Genomic DNA, 15,661 nt, shown 5'->3' with positions numbered 1-15,661 from the left:
CTATCAAAATCTATGCTCTCTTAAGTACTCTTAAGTTTTCTCATACACGTGTTCTCATAAATTTATAATGTAAGGTCATTTATTTGCGTTTCAAAGTTAAGAAGCTTAGAACTAGATTTTACAACGTTGTTTAATTTCGTGATCACATATGTATTTGAAATGTACACCAAGGCAAACCAAGAAACTGACCATTTCAACGTTCCATGATCCATGGTGAAAACATTGAATATGAGTTCCTCCTTTTCATTCAAAAGCAAATGGTACAACTTAACACTCATTTCTCATCATTAAAAACAACACATTGGGTTGATTCGCATTCAAATTTTAGCAACACAGTAAATGCAAATAACTTATATAGGATAATTTTTTTTTTCAATATATACTATTGAATATTGGGTTAAATTTATGTAAGGAATGAGACCTACTAAAAGCAAACTACATGTACATATTATATGGTAATTTTTATATGACTGTTACCCGATGATAAATAGTTAGCATATACTAACATTTATTTGACAATACAAATACAGGATAATCAAATGATGCTTGATGATTGACTTTGTGTCGTACAACCCATGCCTAGAGCAATGGGCCGAGATGTTTGGGGCAAGGATTTGTAAGAATATATCTATCCAGGCCCGGAAAATTGAGCCCAGAACAAGCAGAAGCTGCTTTTTATTTTTTGTCTAATTTTGAAGGATGATAAAAAAAATTACAAAATCCAACAGCAGGCATGAGAACGGATTATACATACAGAATGAGGACTATGTTTATAAAAAAAATTACCGTTAAAATTAGAAAATCTCTTCAGCAATTAAATTGGTATGACGAATGGTTAAATGCAGAATTACCGTTCAATTAATGAAGTTTACATGATTAACCAATTAAATAACCTTTTCGTCCAAAATTGTTTGTTGTAATTAACTTTGGAGCTACCTTCACTCCCCATACATCCCATCATTCTACCATAAATAAATCATGAAGATACATGTATCATGTTATAATCTCTGAATGGTGTGTAATGTCTAATGCCCCCTCATGCCATTGATTGACCGTGTGTATCACTATCAACTGGTTCAATTAGAGTCATTAAAAACCTTGAGATGCAAAGAAGTGGTTGGGAAGAAGATCTTCAGAAGAGAAGAGCCTTTAAAGTATCTAAGAAATTGAATAGCATCATAAAGAAGAGCAGAGAATGCAGCCGTGGATTCACATAGATTGTTGCAAGACACATTCACTTGTCTCATATATTGCGAGTTGTTCCAAAACCATTATGGTTTGGAGTCATGAAGCCCACATCAGAAATATCCAAATCCAATAGAAAACTGAGTCTTGAGCCAATTGGAAAAACTCGTAACCAACTTGCAAGGTGCTAGTCTCAGGCATGAGTTGTATGAAAAATCCAACCTTTTTAATTAGGAGAAATTAGTGAGATGCGACTCAGTGACGTCACTTTCCAAAGAATTCCCTGCCATGTTTAGTTCCACCAACTCATATAGCAATCCAATGCGTTTAGGTGGCATGTCTGTAATCCGGTTACCAGATAAATCCAATATGTATGAACTGTGTGTCTATTGCACCATGAAGAGTTTTGAATGAAGCTTGAGATTTCTCCACTCAAATTGTCATGTGAGATGCCTAATGCCTGCAACGCACACATGTTGCCAAAGCAATATGGAGAACATCAAGAGAGTTCATTATTTTCACCAAATCCATCTACAAGATGAAGTGTACGAAGATTGGTGGTGCAGTTAGAAAGCCAATGAAATACAACCAATGATTTCAACCGATCAGCGGTGAGATCAAGGGTGACACGAAAACTTCCATCCAAAAGATCACTGCAATTTCTTAGATACAACTCTTTTAATTTGGAGCTGAAGTTGAAGTTACTTTATTAATGAAGTCAAATTATTAATGAAATGTTGATGATGTCAGCATATCAGAAGAAATCCAGGATTGTAAGAGAAGTGGAAAAGTTGGAATGAATGAAACAAAGATGAAACATTATTATCTCAAAGACCACAATCAAAATAGTCTCAAATCTCGAGCATACAAGAGCAAATACGAAAGAAGTTGAAGAAAGACAAGAAAATGATGAAGAGGAAGAGTAGATGATATGATAGATAAATTCATGGGAAGGAAAGCATGAACACATGGTTTTACTGTTTTATGTTGTGTTTTAGTTATTGTTATGGTTTATGTTATGATTTTACTGTTTTATATTCAGTACTTTTCTTAGTTCGTTTAAATTAGTGATTTAATTTAGATTTAACCGATTAATCTTAGATTTCATTTCTTTTTGGTATCTTGGGCTTTAATTCATTTTGGTGTTAAGTAGAAACTACTCTTTTTTTTTAGTTTATTAAAAATTTCTCTTAATAATTTTTAAAACGAGGTTAACTCAATAGTACAGTGAGTTGTTCAACTAATACTAAGGTAGTTAGTATACTGTGAACAAAAGAAAGAATCTATTTTTTTGGAATTGTACTGAATTTTTTTTATATTAACTATTTAATTATTCTTTAATTAATTAGCGATTTACAATTTATGATTTAATTTTTCTTTCATATGTAAAATTCTTTAATTTAACTAAGTTAGTTAGAGTTAAAATTTAACTTTAAAAAGATTAGTAAATTAATATATGTCAAATTCACTCCTGGAAACATAATACACTAATTTTACAAATAAATCAATGCATATACAATAAATAAATAATAATATATAAAACGATAATTTTTTTAAAGAAATAAAATGTCATATAATAATTTAATTGAAGAAATTTAATATTATATATAGATATATTGTATATAAATTAAATTTCGTGAAAGAAAATAAAACTAATAAACACCGTGGGAATTCCTTCTCTTAGAGATCGGCGACATTACTCACAGTACTCTCTTTGTGTGTTTAGAATCCATGGCTGCTTCTACGGAAAGCGTGGCATCACAGGCATACCTTGAAGGAAAAGCAGTGAAGGAAACACGAACTTTGATATCAGAACTGTGTCGCCACTTCTACAACCTTGGATGGGTCTCAGGCACTGGTGGCAGCATCACCATCAAAGTTCATGATCACTCTATTCCTAAATCTCACCAACTAATACTCATGTCCCCTTCAGGTTCATTCCTCTCTCACCCTCTTCTCAATATTTCTCCTTTCCACCATTTTCTTCTATGTATGCCCATATGCCTATGGTAACTCACCTTTGATTGTTCTCGTCACTTTGGTGGGTTTGGTTAATTTAGTTATTGGTCATGAGATGGACTGAGATGCTATATATTATATTGATCATACTTTATTTTGTTCTTCCTACTCCTCTCACCTCTTTAGTTTTCACCTTTTTATTTTTATTTCTTTATTTGGCTTCTGTGTCTCTATGCTAATTCACCTTTTTTGCTCATTTCAATAAACTTCGGGTGCGTTTGAAATAGTGTGTGCAGAGCTCTTTTCGGCTTATGTTAATTAGTTTTATGGTCAAATTTGTGATATAAACTCGTTATGAAGTAAGAGTTGGTTGAATAAATGTTTAATTAAACTGTTACCCAAATGCATCATTACTATACCTTATCAAAATAAACTCTTTTTAACTTATTCTAGTAAATTTTAGGTCTTGTTTGAAAGAGCTTATGGAAATAGCTTATGACTCTCAAACTCTTTTCAATTTATTTTAATAAGTTGCTCAATATACCTTATGAGAATAAGCTCTTTTCAGCTTATTCCAACAGGTTTTAAGGTTAAATATATAAGTCTTCGTGTAAAAAGAGCTTATTGAATAAGCGCTTAATTAAGCTGTGTTTCTGTGCATACCCTTATAATCAAATTCATGCCATAGGTTCTCATGTGAAAAGAGCTTGTTGAATAATTACTTAACTAAGCGACTTACCCAAGTGCACCCTTATTGTTATTTTAGTTTTTGGTTACATTCTTATTCTTGTCACTTTGGTGGGTTTAGTTATTGACAATAACTAAAGTGAGTATTGATCATAGCTGCATTTTGTGTCTTTCTTTGGTGCAGGTGTTCAGAAGGAAAGAATGGAACCAGAGGACATGTATGTGTTATCCCACACTGGATCAGTCTTGTCTGCGCCATCTCCCAAGCCTTACCCACATAAACCTCCCAAGTGTTCTGATTGTGGTCCACTTTTCATGAAGGTAAGGTTAGTTGATGCTCTACTGAATGATTACTGTAAAGTTTAATATGTTCATTCTTCTTTATTTAAGATTTCAAGGTATTCATGACATGATACTGCCCAATATCGATTTAATGTATGTACAATTTAAATTGTAGTCGTATGTAATGCTATCAGAATTTTTTTTTATGTCACCACTATTTTGAAATTCAGGTGATGCTGTTGAACAAAGTATTGTAGTTGGATGGGGTTCTAGATTTTTGTTATTTATGACTAAATGAATTCATTATGTTGATAAAAGTTTTGATGTTCTAACCTCTCTGTATGTTTGCATTTCCAAAAGAATATATTTTTATTTTCATTGATTTATTTGTTAATGAGTCTGATAATGAAATTTTCATTGGATAGGTTGTCTTTTATCAACTCCACAGTAGGCTGACCTTGGAAGTTGCATGTTTTGTAAATTTTTAAAATATTTTCTCGCATAGGTTGGAAATTAATTTGCATTTCCCTTTTCTACCTTTCCAGGCATATGAAATGCGTGATGCTGGGGCAGTTATCCACAGTCATGGGATAGAATCCTGTCTTGTAACAATGCTCAATTCTTTATCAAATGAATTTCGTGTAAGTATTTGTAGGGGGATGCTTTTCTGTAAACATGTGGTGTTTCAAGGTCAGAGATCTGAATTCAAAATTATGATACATAATTGTATGTAACCTTTTGATTCTGAAATATGGTATGAAACTGGTAATAAAATGTGAATCTAAATCATGTAACATCATCTCATTGCTTGGGCATAAGAATTTGTGGAGTGTTCGTTGCTCAATTCTTGGTGTGCACATGGGAATTGGAAATGGCACCTGGCAAACCTTATTCCCTTGCATCTTTGTTTTGTCTTTTTTATTCTTTACAATTTTCCCTCTCCCTTTTGACCAAGGTTAGGACTGTGGTTTTCATATATTGTTATTAGATAGTACTCTCACAATGCCAAACATAATTTTGAAGTAGTTGTATACTGTGGTTCTGTTTCTTGAATGTGTTTTTAAGTAGTTAGTTACTCCTCTTGTTATTTTGATTTAATTCTGGTTGTCTTCACATATTGCAGATCACTCACATGGAAATGATAAAAGGAATCAAAGGGCATGGTTATTATGATGAACTTGTGGTCCCCATAATAGAGAACACAGCCTATGAATATGAACTCACAGAATCTCTAGCTAAAGCTGTATGTTTTGTTTTGAAAATTGTTCCAACTTTCTGATTGTATGAATTTACAAAATTGTTGATATCAAATTATTTCGATTTTGTTAAAGCTATCTTGGTTTTTGGACAACACATCCATTTTCCCAGTGGATTCTGGACTCACAAATCCATTTCTTGTTTTCATTTGTGTGATAATTTTTTTCATCTGATGTTCTGATATTTTTCTTTCTCTCTCTCTCTCTTTTTTTTTTTTTTTCTTATCATTATGTGTGATATAATTAATCTTTTCTTCCAATTTGTAGATTGAAGCCTACCCTAAAACTACAGCAGTACTTGTACGCAACCATGGAATATATGTTTGGGGAGACTCATGGATCAGTGCTAAAACTCAGGTTTGTGTAATTTGTGTTTTCCATAGGAAGAGATTGGAATCACACACAAAATTATGTTTGTTTGAGCTTTCTGCATGGAAAATCCAGAACTTATAATACTCCTGACGAAAATGTTGATCTTTTTATGTCTTTGGGATGCTTGTTTTTACCTTATCACTATTCACTAATACTTGTAAATGGGTGGTTTTCCTCCAGGCTGAGTGTTATCATTATCTCTTTGATGCTGCTATCAAACTTTCCCAACTAGGATTGGACTGGTCTACTCCAGATCATGGTCCAATACAAAGAAGCATTAGGAGTCTAAAGTTTGCTGGAGAGTCAAACACATCAACTAAGACAAAGACGGCTAATGGTGAAATTGATCCATTTCCAGTGAGATAATATTCTCTATTTATTTAAATGGTCTTTTTAATGCATGTCCAAGTGCATACAATAAGCAATCAATAAATAGTGAATATTTATTGAAAAGTGTAGTATTTAATGTTATCAATGCATTAGATTTTGTGATTTCTAATAAAAACTTACTATATGTAGGTTTTTATTGTGCCCTTGGGTATACATTAGAAAAACTGTTATTTAAAACTTTAGACCTCTAAACTTTTCAATGATATTATACTATTATTCCATTAATTCGTGAACAAGATCAAATGCTTGGTTGACTTGTAATTCGGATTATAAGTTCCTTAGATGTTTGACATATACTGCACTTGTCTTTCCAGGTAGTTTCAAATTCAATAGTTGATTACTCTCTCCCTTGTTTTGCAGCATTGCATTGTTCTTGACATTGAAGGAACTACTACTCCCATATCATTTGTTACTGAGGTTCTCTTCCCATATGCACGTCAAAATGTTGGGAGGCATCTATCTATGACATATGATACTCCTGAGACCCAAGCTGATCTTAAGTTGCTTCGCTCACAAGTAAGATTGTAGTAGAGTTGTATGATTATGCTATTTTTTCATTATGGAATGGGAACCTGTTGTGGGTTAGACTATGAGCTGTAAAACAGTATTCTAGATGGTTATGCCATATGACATTGACCAATACGTTGGGATATTAACGGATTGTGGTTTTCAACTGCTGTCCCTTTGTTCTCTGCCCATTATTATATAGAAAAACTCACTTTGAATTTGTAGTTTGGCATGTTTATTTTATTTTATTTTTCTTCAGAGGGTTTTATATTTTCTATTTTTGTACTTGTTAGTTAGTTACTTACATGCAAAGATTTTGGACCACTTGAATTCCTTGCACCATGACCATAGGTTCAAAGTGATCTTGAACAAGGGGTTGCAGGTGCTGTGCCTATCCCCCTTGATGATGCTGGGAAAGAACAAGTCATTGCCGCATTAGTAACTAATGTAGAAGCTATGATTAAAGCAGATAGAAAGATCACTGCCTTGAAAGAGTTGCAGGTAATTAAACATGATTTAGCAAAACTCTGCTCTTTCTTGAATTTTAATTTGAAAGATTTAGCTATGCAGGGTCACATATGGCAAACTGGTTATGAGAATAATGAATTGAAGGGAATAGTTTTTGATGATGTACCAGAAGCTCTGGAAAAGTGGCATGCCTTGGGCATAAAGGTTGCAATTTCTTTTAATAGCTCTGTACTTCTTTCTGTTCCAAATTGATAATTATCTTCCTTTTCTGTTCCTTGTTATTATATTTCCATTTCTGTCTCATTTAACTGCAAACACTTTACAGCTAACCTTGATTGAAGTTTGTTGAGGGTAAGACATTTTTTTTTCCTATCTGATGGCTAGAACAAATACCAATCACATTTTGGATGCTTGTTTTTGATGTCTGGAAGACATTTTTATTTCATTTTAATTTCTATTTCTAATCTGTGCAACAGGTATACATATATTCCAGTGGTAGCAGGTTGGCACAAAGACTAATATTTGGACATACAATCCATGGGGACCTAAGAAAATATTTATCTGGCTTTTTTGACACCACAGTGGGGTAACGTTTCACTTTATCTCAATGTGCTTTTTGACAATGCCTGTCTAAAGTGAACTATTTCATGCAAAACTTCTTTTGCAGTAACAAAAGAGAGACACACAGTTATGCTGAAATTTCTGCATCACTAGGTGTTGATAAGCCATCAGATCTATTGTTTGTAACTGATGTTTATCAAGAAGCTACAGCTGCTAAGGCAGCAGGTATGTGCCTTACAACCTGATATATTGAAAATACTAGGTACTGATATTATAGCAGCTTTTGGAGCAATTTAATTTCCTACACAAAATTTTCCTAATCATCTGTCCTTGGTACTTCCCATTTGGCATTGTTTGAGTCAATTATTTTTCCCTAAAACCAACACTAAACTTTATTTTAAGTGTAATACAATGGTGAACTATAGTCAATGTTTCGTGCAGAATTGTTAGATTTCTTTTTTGCTTTTATGTCTGAATAATATTTTTCTTTTCTATAGGCAAATAATTGTGTAAAAATCTTCAATTTAAAAAGTGAGAATGCTTTTCTGTACAAATATGAACTTTTAGTGCTTATTTCGTTAAATACGATTGGCCAAAGGGTTTTTATCCCACATCATTAACACAGAATACTCGCCATGATTGGTTACTGTTGAATTCGTGAAAATTCCTACTGAAACCATCTGTACTTAATAGCACTACTGTTTAAAAAGTGAACATTTCTGTTCAAATGTGAATAATTGAGAGCAATAGGCAAGACAGTATCTTTCATCCCGATTGAGGAAACATGAAAAGTATGAACTTGATATCGTTTTTGGTTCAGTAAATGCAATACAGCCTTTTGATGTATTTGTACAAACAAGTCATACTTGTGCTATTTATTCTCTCAATTGGTTTGTATGAAGAGTATAAGGAGAACTTCTCCAAGCTTTAATATATTAGTTATATTTGGTATGCACATTGACAATTTTCCATGTTTCAGGCTTGGAGGTGATAATTTCTGTTCGACCTGGAAATGCGCCTCTCCCTGGAAATCATGGTTTCAAGACAATCAGTTCCTTCTGTGAGATATAAGAGTAGATGCAGTCATCTGAGACTATGTTAAGTGAGGCATGGTAGCTATGGATTCCACCTCAGAAAGTGTGATATATTGCTGGATCTGATCCAAGTTGCATTGTTACTTGCCTTGTTTTTATAACTTGATAAAAATCTATTTAATTTAGATTTTCATTATTTTTGTTTAAGGGCATATTCAAGTTGGCGTTGCAGCTATCCAAATTTTCTCATTGCCTATATTTGTTGTCTTAAAGCAACTGTCTTGGAATTTAAATAAGTTTTTTGATGGACCATCTTGTTTTTAGTGTTTGTATCAACCAAAGAGATTCAGATTTGCTGAATTCAAAAGATAAAGATAACTGAGTAGGTCATGTGTCATAAATCTATGATCAATAGTTCAGCAAGAGAAATTTCTTGAATGGTAGACCCAGCAATTCATGTTGCTTTATTTTGTGACACTGAATTTTATGATTGGCACCAGACATGTCTGAACAGTTGAAACCACCCAATTATTGTAAAGAGGACAATGAAACTGATTTTTATGATGGGTACTGATATTGAAGACGCTGTTAATTAGTCTTCTTCTAAGGTTTAGGTTCGAAGTATATGATTCCTTTTCAGTCATAATATTAGGTGTGCTTTCTCAGTCTTACATCGAACCTTGAGAGATAAAGACATGTTGCTGCAATCATGTTCTAACTGTTTGCACTTATAAATTAGATTTTAATTGGAATGTTCTCATAATATAAGTTTTTTATAATAATGCCAGTTAAATTTATTTTATCATGTTAGTGGTTTTAAGACACGATAAGTTTATATAATTTGTAATATAAGATTTTATTTTATCATTTTAAGTCAATTTAACATTTGATAAAATTTTTACGTTTAAAATATTTTCAAATTATAAACAGATTCGGATTATGTATAAATAATTCTCTGACTATAGTTTCATTCTGTTTTAATTTAATTTTCTTTAACAATTATTTGTATTGTCATCAATACTTCTCAAATAAAAATTAATAATTAATATTATCATTAATACTTACCAAGTCAATTTTACTATATGGATTTAGATATAAATATTAAATATAGATAGATAACACAACCCTCAATTGTTATTATTATAGTGTTAGAATAAGTATACTCACTATTGTAAAATGAAGCAACATCCTGAATGCTATTTTTTCCTATGATGCACTAAAATGAAGGAAAAGTTGAAGAAATAAGCTAGTTTTGAAAATGAAAAATATAATTAAGAATTCTATAATAACAAGAGAAAAAAAAAAAAAAAACAACCAAATCACTTAAGAAAAAAATTTAAAAAACCGGACTTGCTCAAACAAATTAGAATTCTTCAAGCAAATAACAAAAATATACTTAAATGATTTATATGACATATTCATATTAACTATATTGTAGTGATGGTATTAGCATGGTTTTTAAATTGATGTATTTAAGTACATCATGCATGTCAAATTGAATTGTTAGTCCCTGAATCATTTAAAAAGTTTACAATTAAGTTTCTAAACTTATAAATTATTTTAAATTGAGTTCTGTTAAGTAAAGAGACCCAATTAAAAGTTTTTAGATGATTTAAGGACTAAGTTTCTAGTTCAGTTATTTAGTAAGTCTCATACTTATTTAAATTGCTATACTTAATAAAGCCTTAGCTAGGAATCTGACTGGGTTTTTAACTTCATAAAAACTTTTGAAGTATAGAAATCCATTTAAAATATTTACAATAATTTAAGGATTAACAAAATAAGTTAATCCAAATTTACTAGCGTCCAATGTTATATATTATCAGATTAGTTAATAATTTTAATACGTAATATAATTCTTGATATAATCAAATTTATTAAATTACATATAAACAAATCGTGGGATATAAGTTAGAAAAAAATTACATTAATACTATATAAAAATCGAAGTCCTACATATAGAAATAAAAGAATGCGGTCCCATTTCTTAGTTTTGGAGATTTGTGCAAAGCTGACAGACCCTAATAATAATAGGGGGCTAAAGTGCAATAAACTTACATATCAGGTTTAAATTATAAAAACCATAAGCATAATTTGGATGGAGCATCCAACAAATTTTGGAAGCATCATAGAACACTCCAAAAATGTGTTGTTGTGTAACATAATGGGAAGTGATTTTTTCTTAAACAGTATTGATAAGGTCCTTGAAACCTGTTTCCTTTGTGCTTTATCATGTGGTCTTAGTAGCTTGTTCCTTTTCTAGAGGACCTAATTAGCTGCCATATTTGTCAAAAAAGTGGATCAGAAACCCCGGAACTAAAAGATGTCCCTAGTTGAATAAAAATTGGGAGAAAATAATTCTTGACTATGTTTTGCACTAGCAGTTGGGTCCAACCTAAATGTACCTAAATAACAAAACAAAGTCTAAAAAGTAGAAGAAAAGAAAAAGGTAGTCATCACATATTCTCTGCACTTGTTACTTACATATGGTTTTTTTATTACCTTTGTTTTTTTTTCTCCAAGTATGATGATTATGTCAAAAGTCCCACTTCCCCTTTCTTCTTCTTTAGACTTCCCTCTAGTCAGTTTGTCAATGCTACTTGATTTCAATGCCTCCCACTACAATTTATAAAAATCTAAATCAACATAAGGAAAAATAAATAAGTCAAAGGAGTAAAACAGTAAATTGATACGGAACAGTGGAGGTTGGTTTAATTTTTGGTTATAAATTATAGTTTTAAACTAATATGTGACCTTAATATTCTGAAATCTGAATTCAGTGATTCTTGAATTGCTTTATAAGGGTACTTAGAGCATCAATATGGTACAACTCACATTTTTTTCTCTCTCTTTAAAATTAAAATAAAAAGTAATATAATAGACAACCCAAAAATAAAATTATAATATATAAAATTCGATTAATTTTATAAGAAACTCAGATTAATTTTTCTAAAACTAAGGAAGGTAATCCCCTTAAAGATGACCTTAGATTACCTGTTCCAAAAATCTTTGAACAGTCACAGATCACAACTATTAATGAAGCTCTTAATTTTTTGTTGAGCCATACATATATCTCGCTTTTGCTGCATTTTTTTTTTTTTTCAATATCTTTCTCCCTTTGTTGCAATTTGAATGAAACCTTAGTTATTCAAACTAGCCTCATACCTGTTTTTGGTTTCGTGTGCTTGTTTAATTTTTACGGATACCATCCATGTGAATTTTCCTTCAAATTGCTCTAAAGTCTATGCAAGACATGAAAATCTTGGCTTTATGTTTGCCTAGTGCTTAGTATGAGTCACCCACAGTACTGGTAACAGAGCACCCACTGCAGAAAAATTCTCACTACTGAAATAGCAGCATGGTTTCAGGACTACTAGTCAGAACAATTTGAGTGAACAGTACCTACATAGGCCCGGTGATGCAACTCCAACTATGGTACTGTCATTGTCTACAAAATATAATCCTTTTAAAAATAATGGTTCTACTATCAAGTACTCTAATTCATAGAATTAATATAAAATTTTCATATGATGAAATGTATTAAAACTTATGTTAAATATATATATATATATATATATATATATATATATATATTCTTTAATTAATGTTTTAAATAGTAGATAGCATTTGCCTAAAAATAAAACTAAAAAATAAGAAAAAAAAAAGATTTTACTTTACTACTTGATCTGAAAGGGAACTTGAGAACTAATACAGAAACATGGCCTTTTCTTCCAATAGGAGTCAGACAAAGAAAACCAAAAGCCAAAACACATGACTATGAGTGAGTTTGAGTTGCTTAGAAAACTACTGAGACTAAAAACTGCATAACCAAGAAGACGGACCCCCCTCAACCTTCATTGAGTTGGACCCACCCACCTTTCTTTCGGGTACAGCCATCTTTGATGAGAGACATAGGATATGGTTAAGTCCTTAGTACAACACTGTTGTGCAGTAAAAATGTGTCCCAAGCACTCTTCCTCATTTGATTCCTAGACCTCCCTTTGCCTTCTTCTGTGTCACTTCATAACTTCTCTTCAGCGGTTGGTGTGAAATTGAATTGGGACACATGATCATAAATTGGGACACCCTCTCAGGGTTATGATCATTCCATTAGATTATGTGGTTTTTGTAACAGAAATTGGAACATGAAGAGAAAATTTACAGATTCAAATAAAGAGAGAAAAAAAAAACTCATCTAATTATGATATTGTCATAGTACTAGTACTACTCTAAGGAAGCAAAGTTTACAATTTGAGCATGCTATGTTCCTTTTGATTGAAAATCAAATATGAAAACCAATTAATCATTATCTAAATCATAGCCTGATGATGATGATACACAACAATTAATCTCTTTGGCTCTTCAAGAAGGTGACTCAGAAACTCTTGGTGAAGTCATAGGGAACAAAGGCAAGAGCTGAGGCTCAAACTCTCTTGGAGTTGACATAGGAGAAGGATGCAAGTAGAACCCTTTTTCAGCTATGGCTTTATCTTCCTCTGAAGAGCTTCCCAGTGAAGGTGAGGACTTGTCAAATGGATCATCATTCAATGGAGTGACAGGACTAAGAGTGAGGGAAGGGAAATCAAGCAAGCTGGGGGAGAGGATCTCTTGCTTGTGGGGTGAGAACCCTGAATTATTGTGCACGAAATTAGGCATCAAGGTGTTGATCATGAGGGTGTTTTTGAGGTTATTGTTCCTCCTTTCATAGAGCTTGAACCCTTGTTGTTTTTTTGGTGTTGTTTTCATTGGTGGGATGTTGAAGTTTCTAGATGATGATGATGATGTTGTTGTTGTTGTTGGTGGTGGTGGTGGTGGTTGTGGAATTGGATCTTGTTGTGTGTGTGGTTTTTTGGTTTCTGATGAGCCAGTGAGCATTTGAACTACTTGTTTGAAAGTGGATGTGTCAGCTTGAACAAAGGTGGTAGGGTAAGGGGTTGAGTCAGATCTGGTAATGGTTTTTGGAGTGAGGGGTGGTGTGGTGGGGATTTGGATGCCAATGTTATTGTTGTTGTTCATGCAGTTGTTGAGGTTGCTTCTTGGAGAGTTCATGGAAGATGGGTTTTCTGTGTCTTGGAGTCTTAAGCTGATTTCCATTGATGGGGGGTTTAGGGTGATTTGTGATTTGTTCCAGAACAAGGAAAAGAGGGAAAGGGTTGGGGTACTTTGGATCAAAATTGGAGAAGTTATGTATGGAAGAGTGAAAAACAAGGCTTGATGAAAGGAAGAAAGAGAGGATGCTTGCTTATTTTGCTTGTGTTTTGTTTTGGTTATGGTTGGAACTCTCTTCTTTCTTTATACTATTTTCCATTTTCTTTTGCTAATTTTATTCTCTGTCTCTTGAAAATTTAAATTAACTGTGCCCTTTTGGTGGGGCACTGAAGCTTGGAAGTGTTTTTGTGTGTGAGAGAGAGAGTGGCCCCAACGGTTTTGGGATTTATAAAGACACAAAGGGTAATGTTAGAATATAAGTCCTTTTGTTTACAGCTAGTCTGTATAATATCAATCATGTAAACTAAATTTTATAATTTATAGTTATTAAATTATTGATGGTATGGTAATTAGTCATTATTGTTATTTTTGTATTAATTAAGTTATTAAATATGCGTTTGGTTTGGTTTATTTTTAAAATAGTTATATTAAGTTTTAAAAAATAGAAAAGGATAAATATTTTACAAATAATCTTTCTCATACATATGTTAACAATTTTAACATATTACTTTGAACTGAGTCAAGAGGAAAGGTGTGGTTTCTTATAAAATATTGAACTAATGCTTGGATCATTGTTAGAAGAGGCGTTTATGTTTAGTATTATATTGTATAGTAAATAAGATTATCTTTTACAAAAAAAGAAAAGTGTAAAAATATTGTAAACTAATTATGGAACACAAAATTATATATCAATTAAATATAAATTAATATCACATGAATTGTTGTTTGGCTTAAATATTACATCTCTCATGCTTATGTACCAGAGGAATCTGTGATGGTAGAATTAGGAATTTTTTGGCAATGAGCATCTGTGGCGCACCACTGGCAATAGGGGAAAGTTATGATTATTGAGTTAAAATATATGAGTGGCTTTGACTTCAGAGACTCTTCTTTGTATTAGTGATGGGATTGGGAATGATAGCTACATGTTTGATCATAACACACATCCCATTCTTAGATTATGCTTTCTACACTTTCAAACAGAGAGTGCATTGCACGAACCAATACAAATAATCATATATCCGAACACAACTTTGCCATGCACAACACAACACGCCTACACAACCAAAGCTCTCAACTCAAGTTTGCAACCTCATCATCCCAAGAACACAAAAGTAAGAAAAAAAATTGGATTGGTAGAAAAAATATATATAAAAACTTATCTGATAAAGATAAAACTAAGAACAGATATCTGGGCTTCTTTAAATTTTATTTTCATTGTCAATAGATGTCTTGAATTTAGTTTTCTTCTCAATTAGTTTTAAAATTTTCTTTTCTATAATTGGACATTTTGAAATATGTTTTTCTAAAGACAAGAGATAAGATGATTATAGTATAAAGATAAAGATAAACAAAATAAAGTTGTAAAAGATATAAAAATTTATTATATGGATAAGTAATATAAAAAATGGTAAATGATAACAAATATTTTGAAAATATTGGATGGGGACTTTAAATATTTTTTATTAAAAAATATAATAATATACTCTCAATGTGATTTTAATAAAAACTTTAATGAAAGAGTGTTTAAAAAGATTTGTCAAGAACTTATAAAAATAGTTTATGACTTTAATAATTTATTTTATTACTTATCAAATTAAGTTTTTTTTTATTTTTTAATAAATTTTCTAATTAAATTCATAACAAATTTTTATATACTGTTTAAAAATAAATGCTCAATTAAATTATACTTAAAAGATTTATAAATTTTACATGGGTTGTGCTATTATTGTTTACATATTTGAGTGATTA

The 15,661-nt window shown here is 31.7% G+C and overlaps 2 protein-coding genes across 7 annotated transcripts; one reads left to right on the top strand and one right to left on the bottom strand.

Moving 5' to 3' along the window:
• The first annotated feature begins 2,862 nt into the window (after positions 1-2,862).
• LOC113865012 (probable bifunctional methylthioribulose-1-phosphate dehydratase/enolase-phosphatase E1) lies at positions 2,863-9,443 on the top strand. 6 transcript variants are annotated; one of them, XM_027499314.1, is made up of 12 exons: positions 2,863-3,118; positions 4,016-4,152; positions 4,659-4,754; positions 5,237-5,356; positions 5,637-5,726; positions 5,922-6,098; positions 6,492-6,647; positions 6,990-7,139; positions 7,209-7,310; positions 7,583-7,692; positions 7,774-7,892; positions 8,647-8,955. In XM_027499314.1, the coding sequence occupies exons 1-12, from the start codon at positions 2,917-2,919 to the stop codon at positions 8,736-8,738; spliced, it is 1,551 nt and encodes a 516-aa protein (XP_027355115.1). In that variant the 5' UTR covers positions 2,863-2,916; the 3' UTR covers positions 8,739-8,955. The 6 variants fall into 6 exon arrangements, with proteins under 6 accessions (XP_027355115.1, XP_027355117.1, XP_027355116.1 ...); XM_027499316.1 differs by having other exon boundaries at positions 5,922-6,071; positions 8,647-8,798; XM_027499315.1 differs by having other exon boundaries at positions 4,016-4,157; positions 4,619-4,754; positions 5,922-6,071; positions 8,647-8,798.
• Positions 9,444-12,501: 3,058 nt separating this feature from the next.
• On the bottom strand, positions 12,502-13,948 carry LOC113865447 (VQ motif-containing protein 4-like). The gene has a single exon (XM_027499995.1). The coding sequence runs from the start codon at positions 13,793-13,795 to the stop codon at positions 13,064-13,066; it is 732 nt and encodes a 243-aa protein (XP_027355796.1). The 5' UTR covers positions 13,796-13,948; the 3' UTR covers positions 12,502-13,063.
• Positions 13,949-15,661: the final 1,713 nt, after the last annotated feature.

The sequence above is a fragment of the Abrus precatorius genome, unplaced genomic scaffold (genome assembly GCF_003935025.1).
Source record: "Abrus precatorius isolate BTA unplaced genomic scaffold, Abrus_2018 Scaffold4, whole genome shotgun sequence".
NCBI lineage: Eukaryota > Viridiplantae > Streptophyta > Magnoliopsida > Fabales > Fabaceae > Abrus > Abrus precatorius.
The sequence above is the reverse complement of the archived record's forward strand: the minus strand, read 5'-3'. Positions and strand labels throughout refer to the sequence as shown.

What these genes read in the sequence shown, in the direction of transcription:
- LOC113865447 (XM_027499995.1), bottom strand. Translation starts at nt 13,795, where the DNA reads ATGGAAATCAGCTTAAGACTCCAAGACACAGAAAACCCATCTTCCATG.
- LOC113865012 (XM_027499315.1), top strand. Translation starts at nt 2,917, where the DNA reads ATGGCTGCTTCTACGGAAAGCGTGGCATCACAGGCATACCTTGAAGGA. An exon ending in CCACTTTTCATGAAGGTAAG is followed by an intron (nt 4,158 to 4,618) that starts GTTAGTTGATGC and finishes TTTCTCGCATAG; the next exon opens with GTTGGAAATTAATTTGCATT. An exon ending in TTAAGTTGCTTCGCTCACAA is followed by an intron (nt 6,648 to 6,989) that starts GTAAGATTGTAG and finishes CCATGACCATAG; the next exon opens with GTTCAAAGTGATCTTGAACA.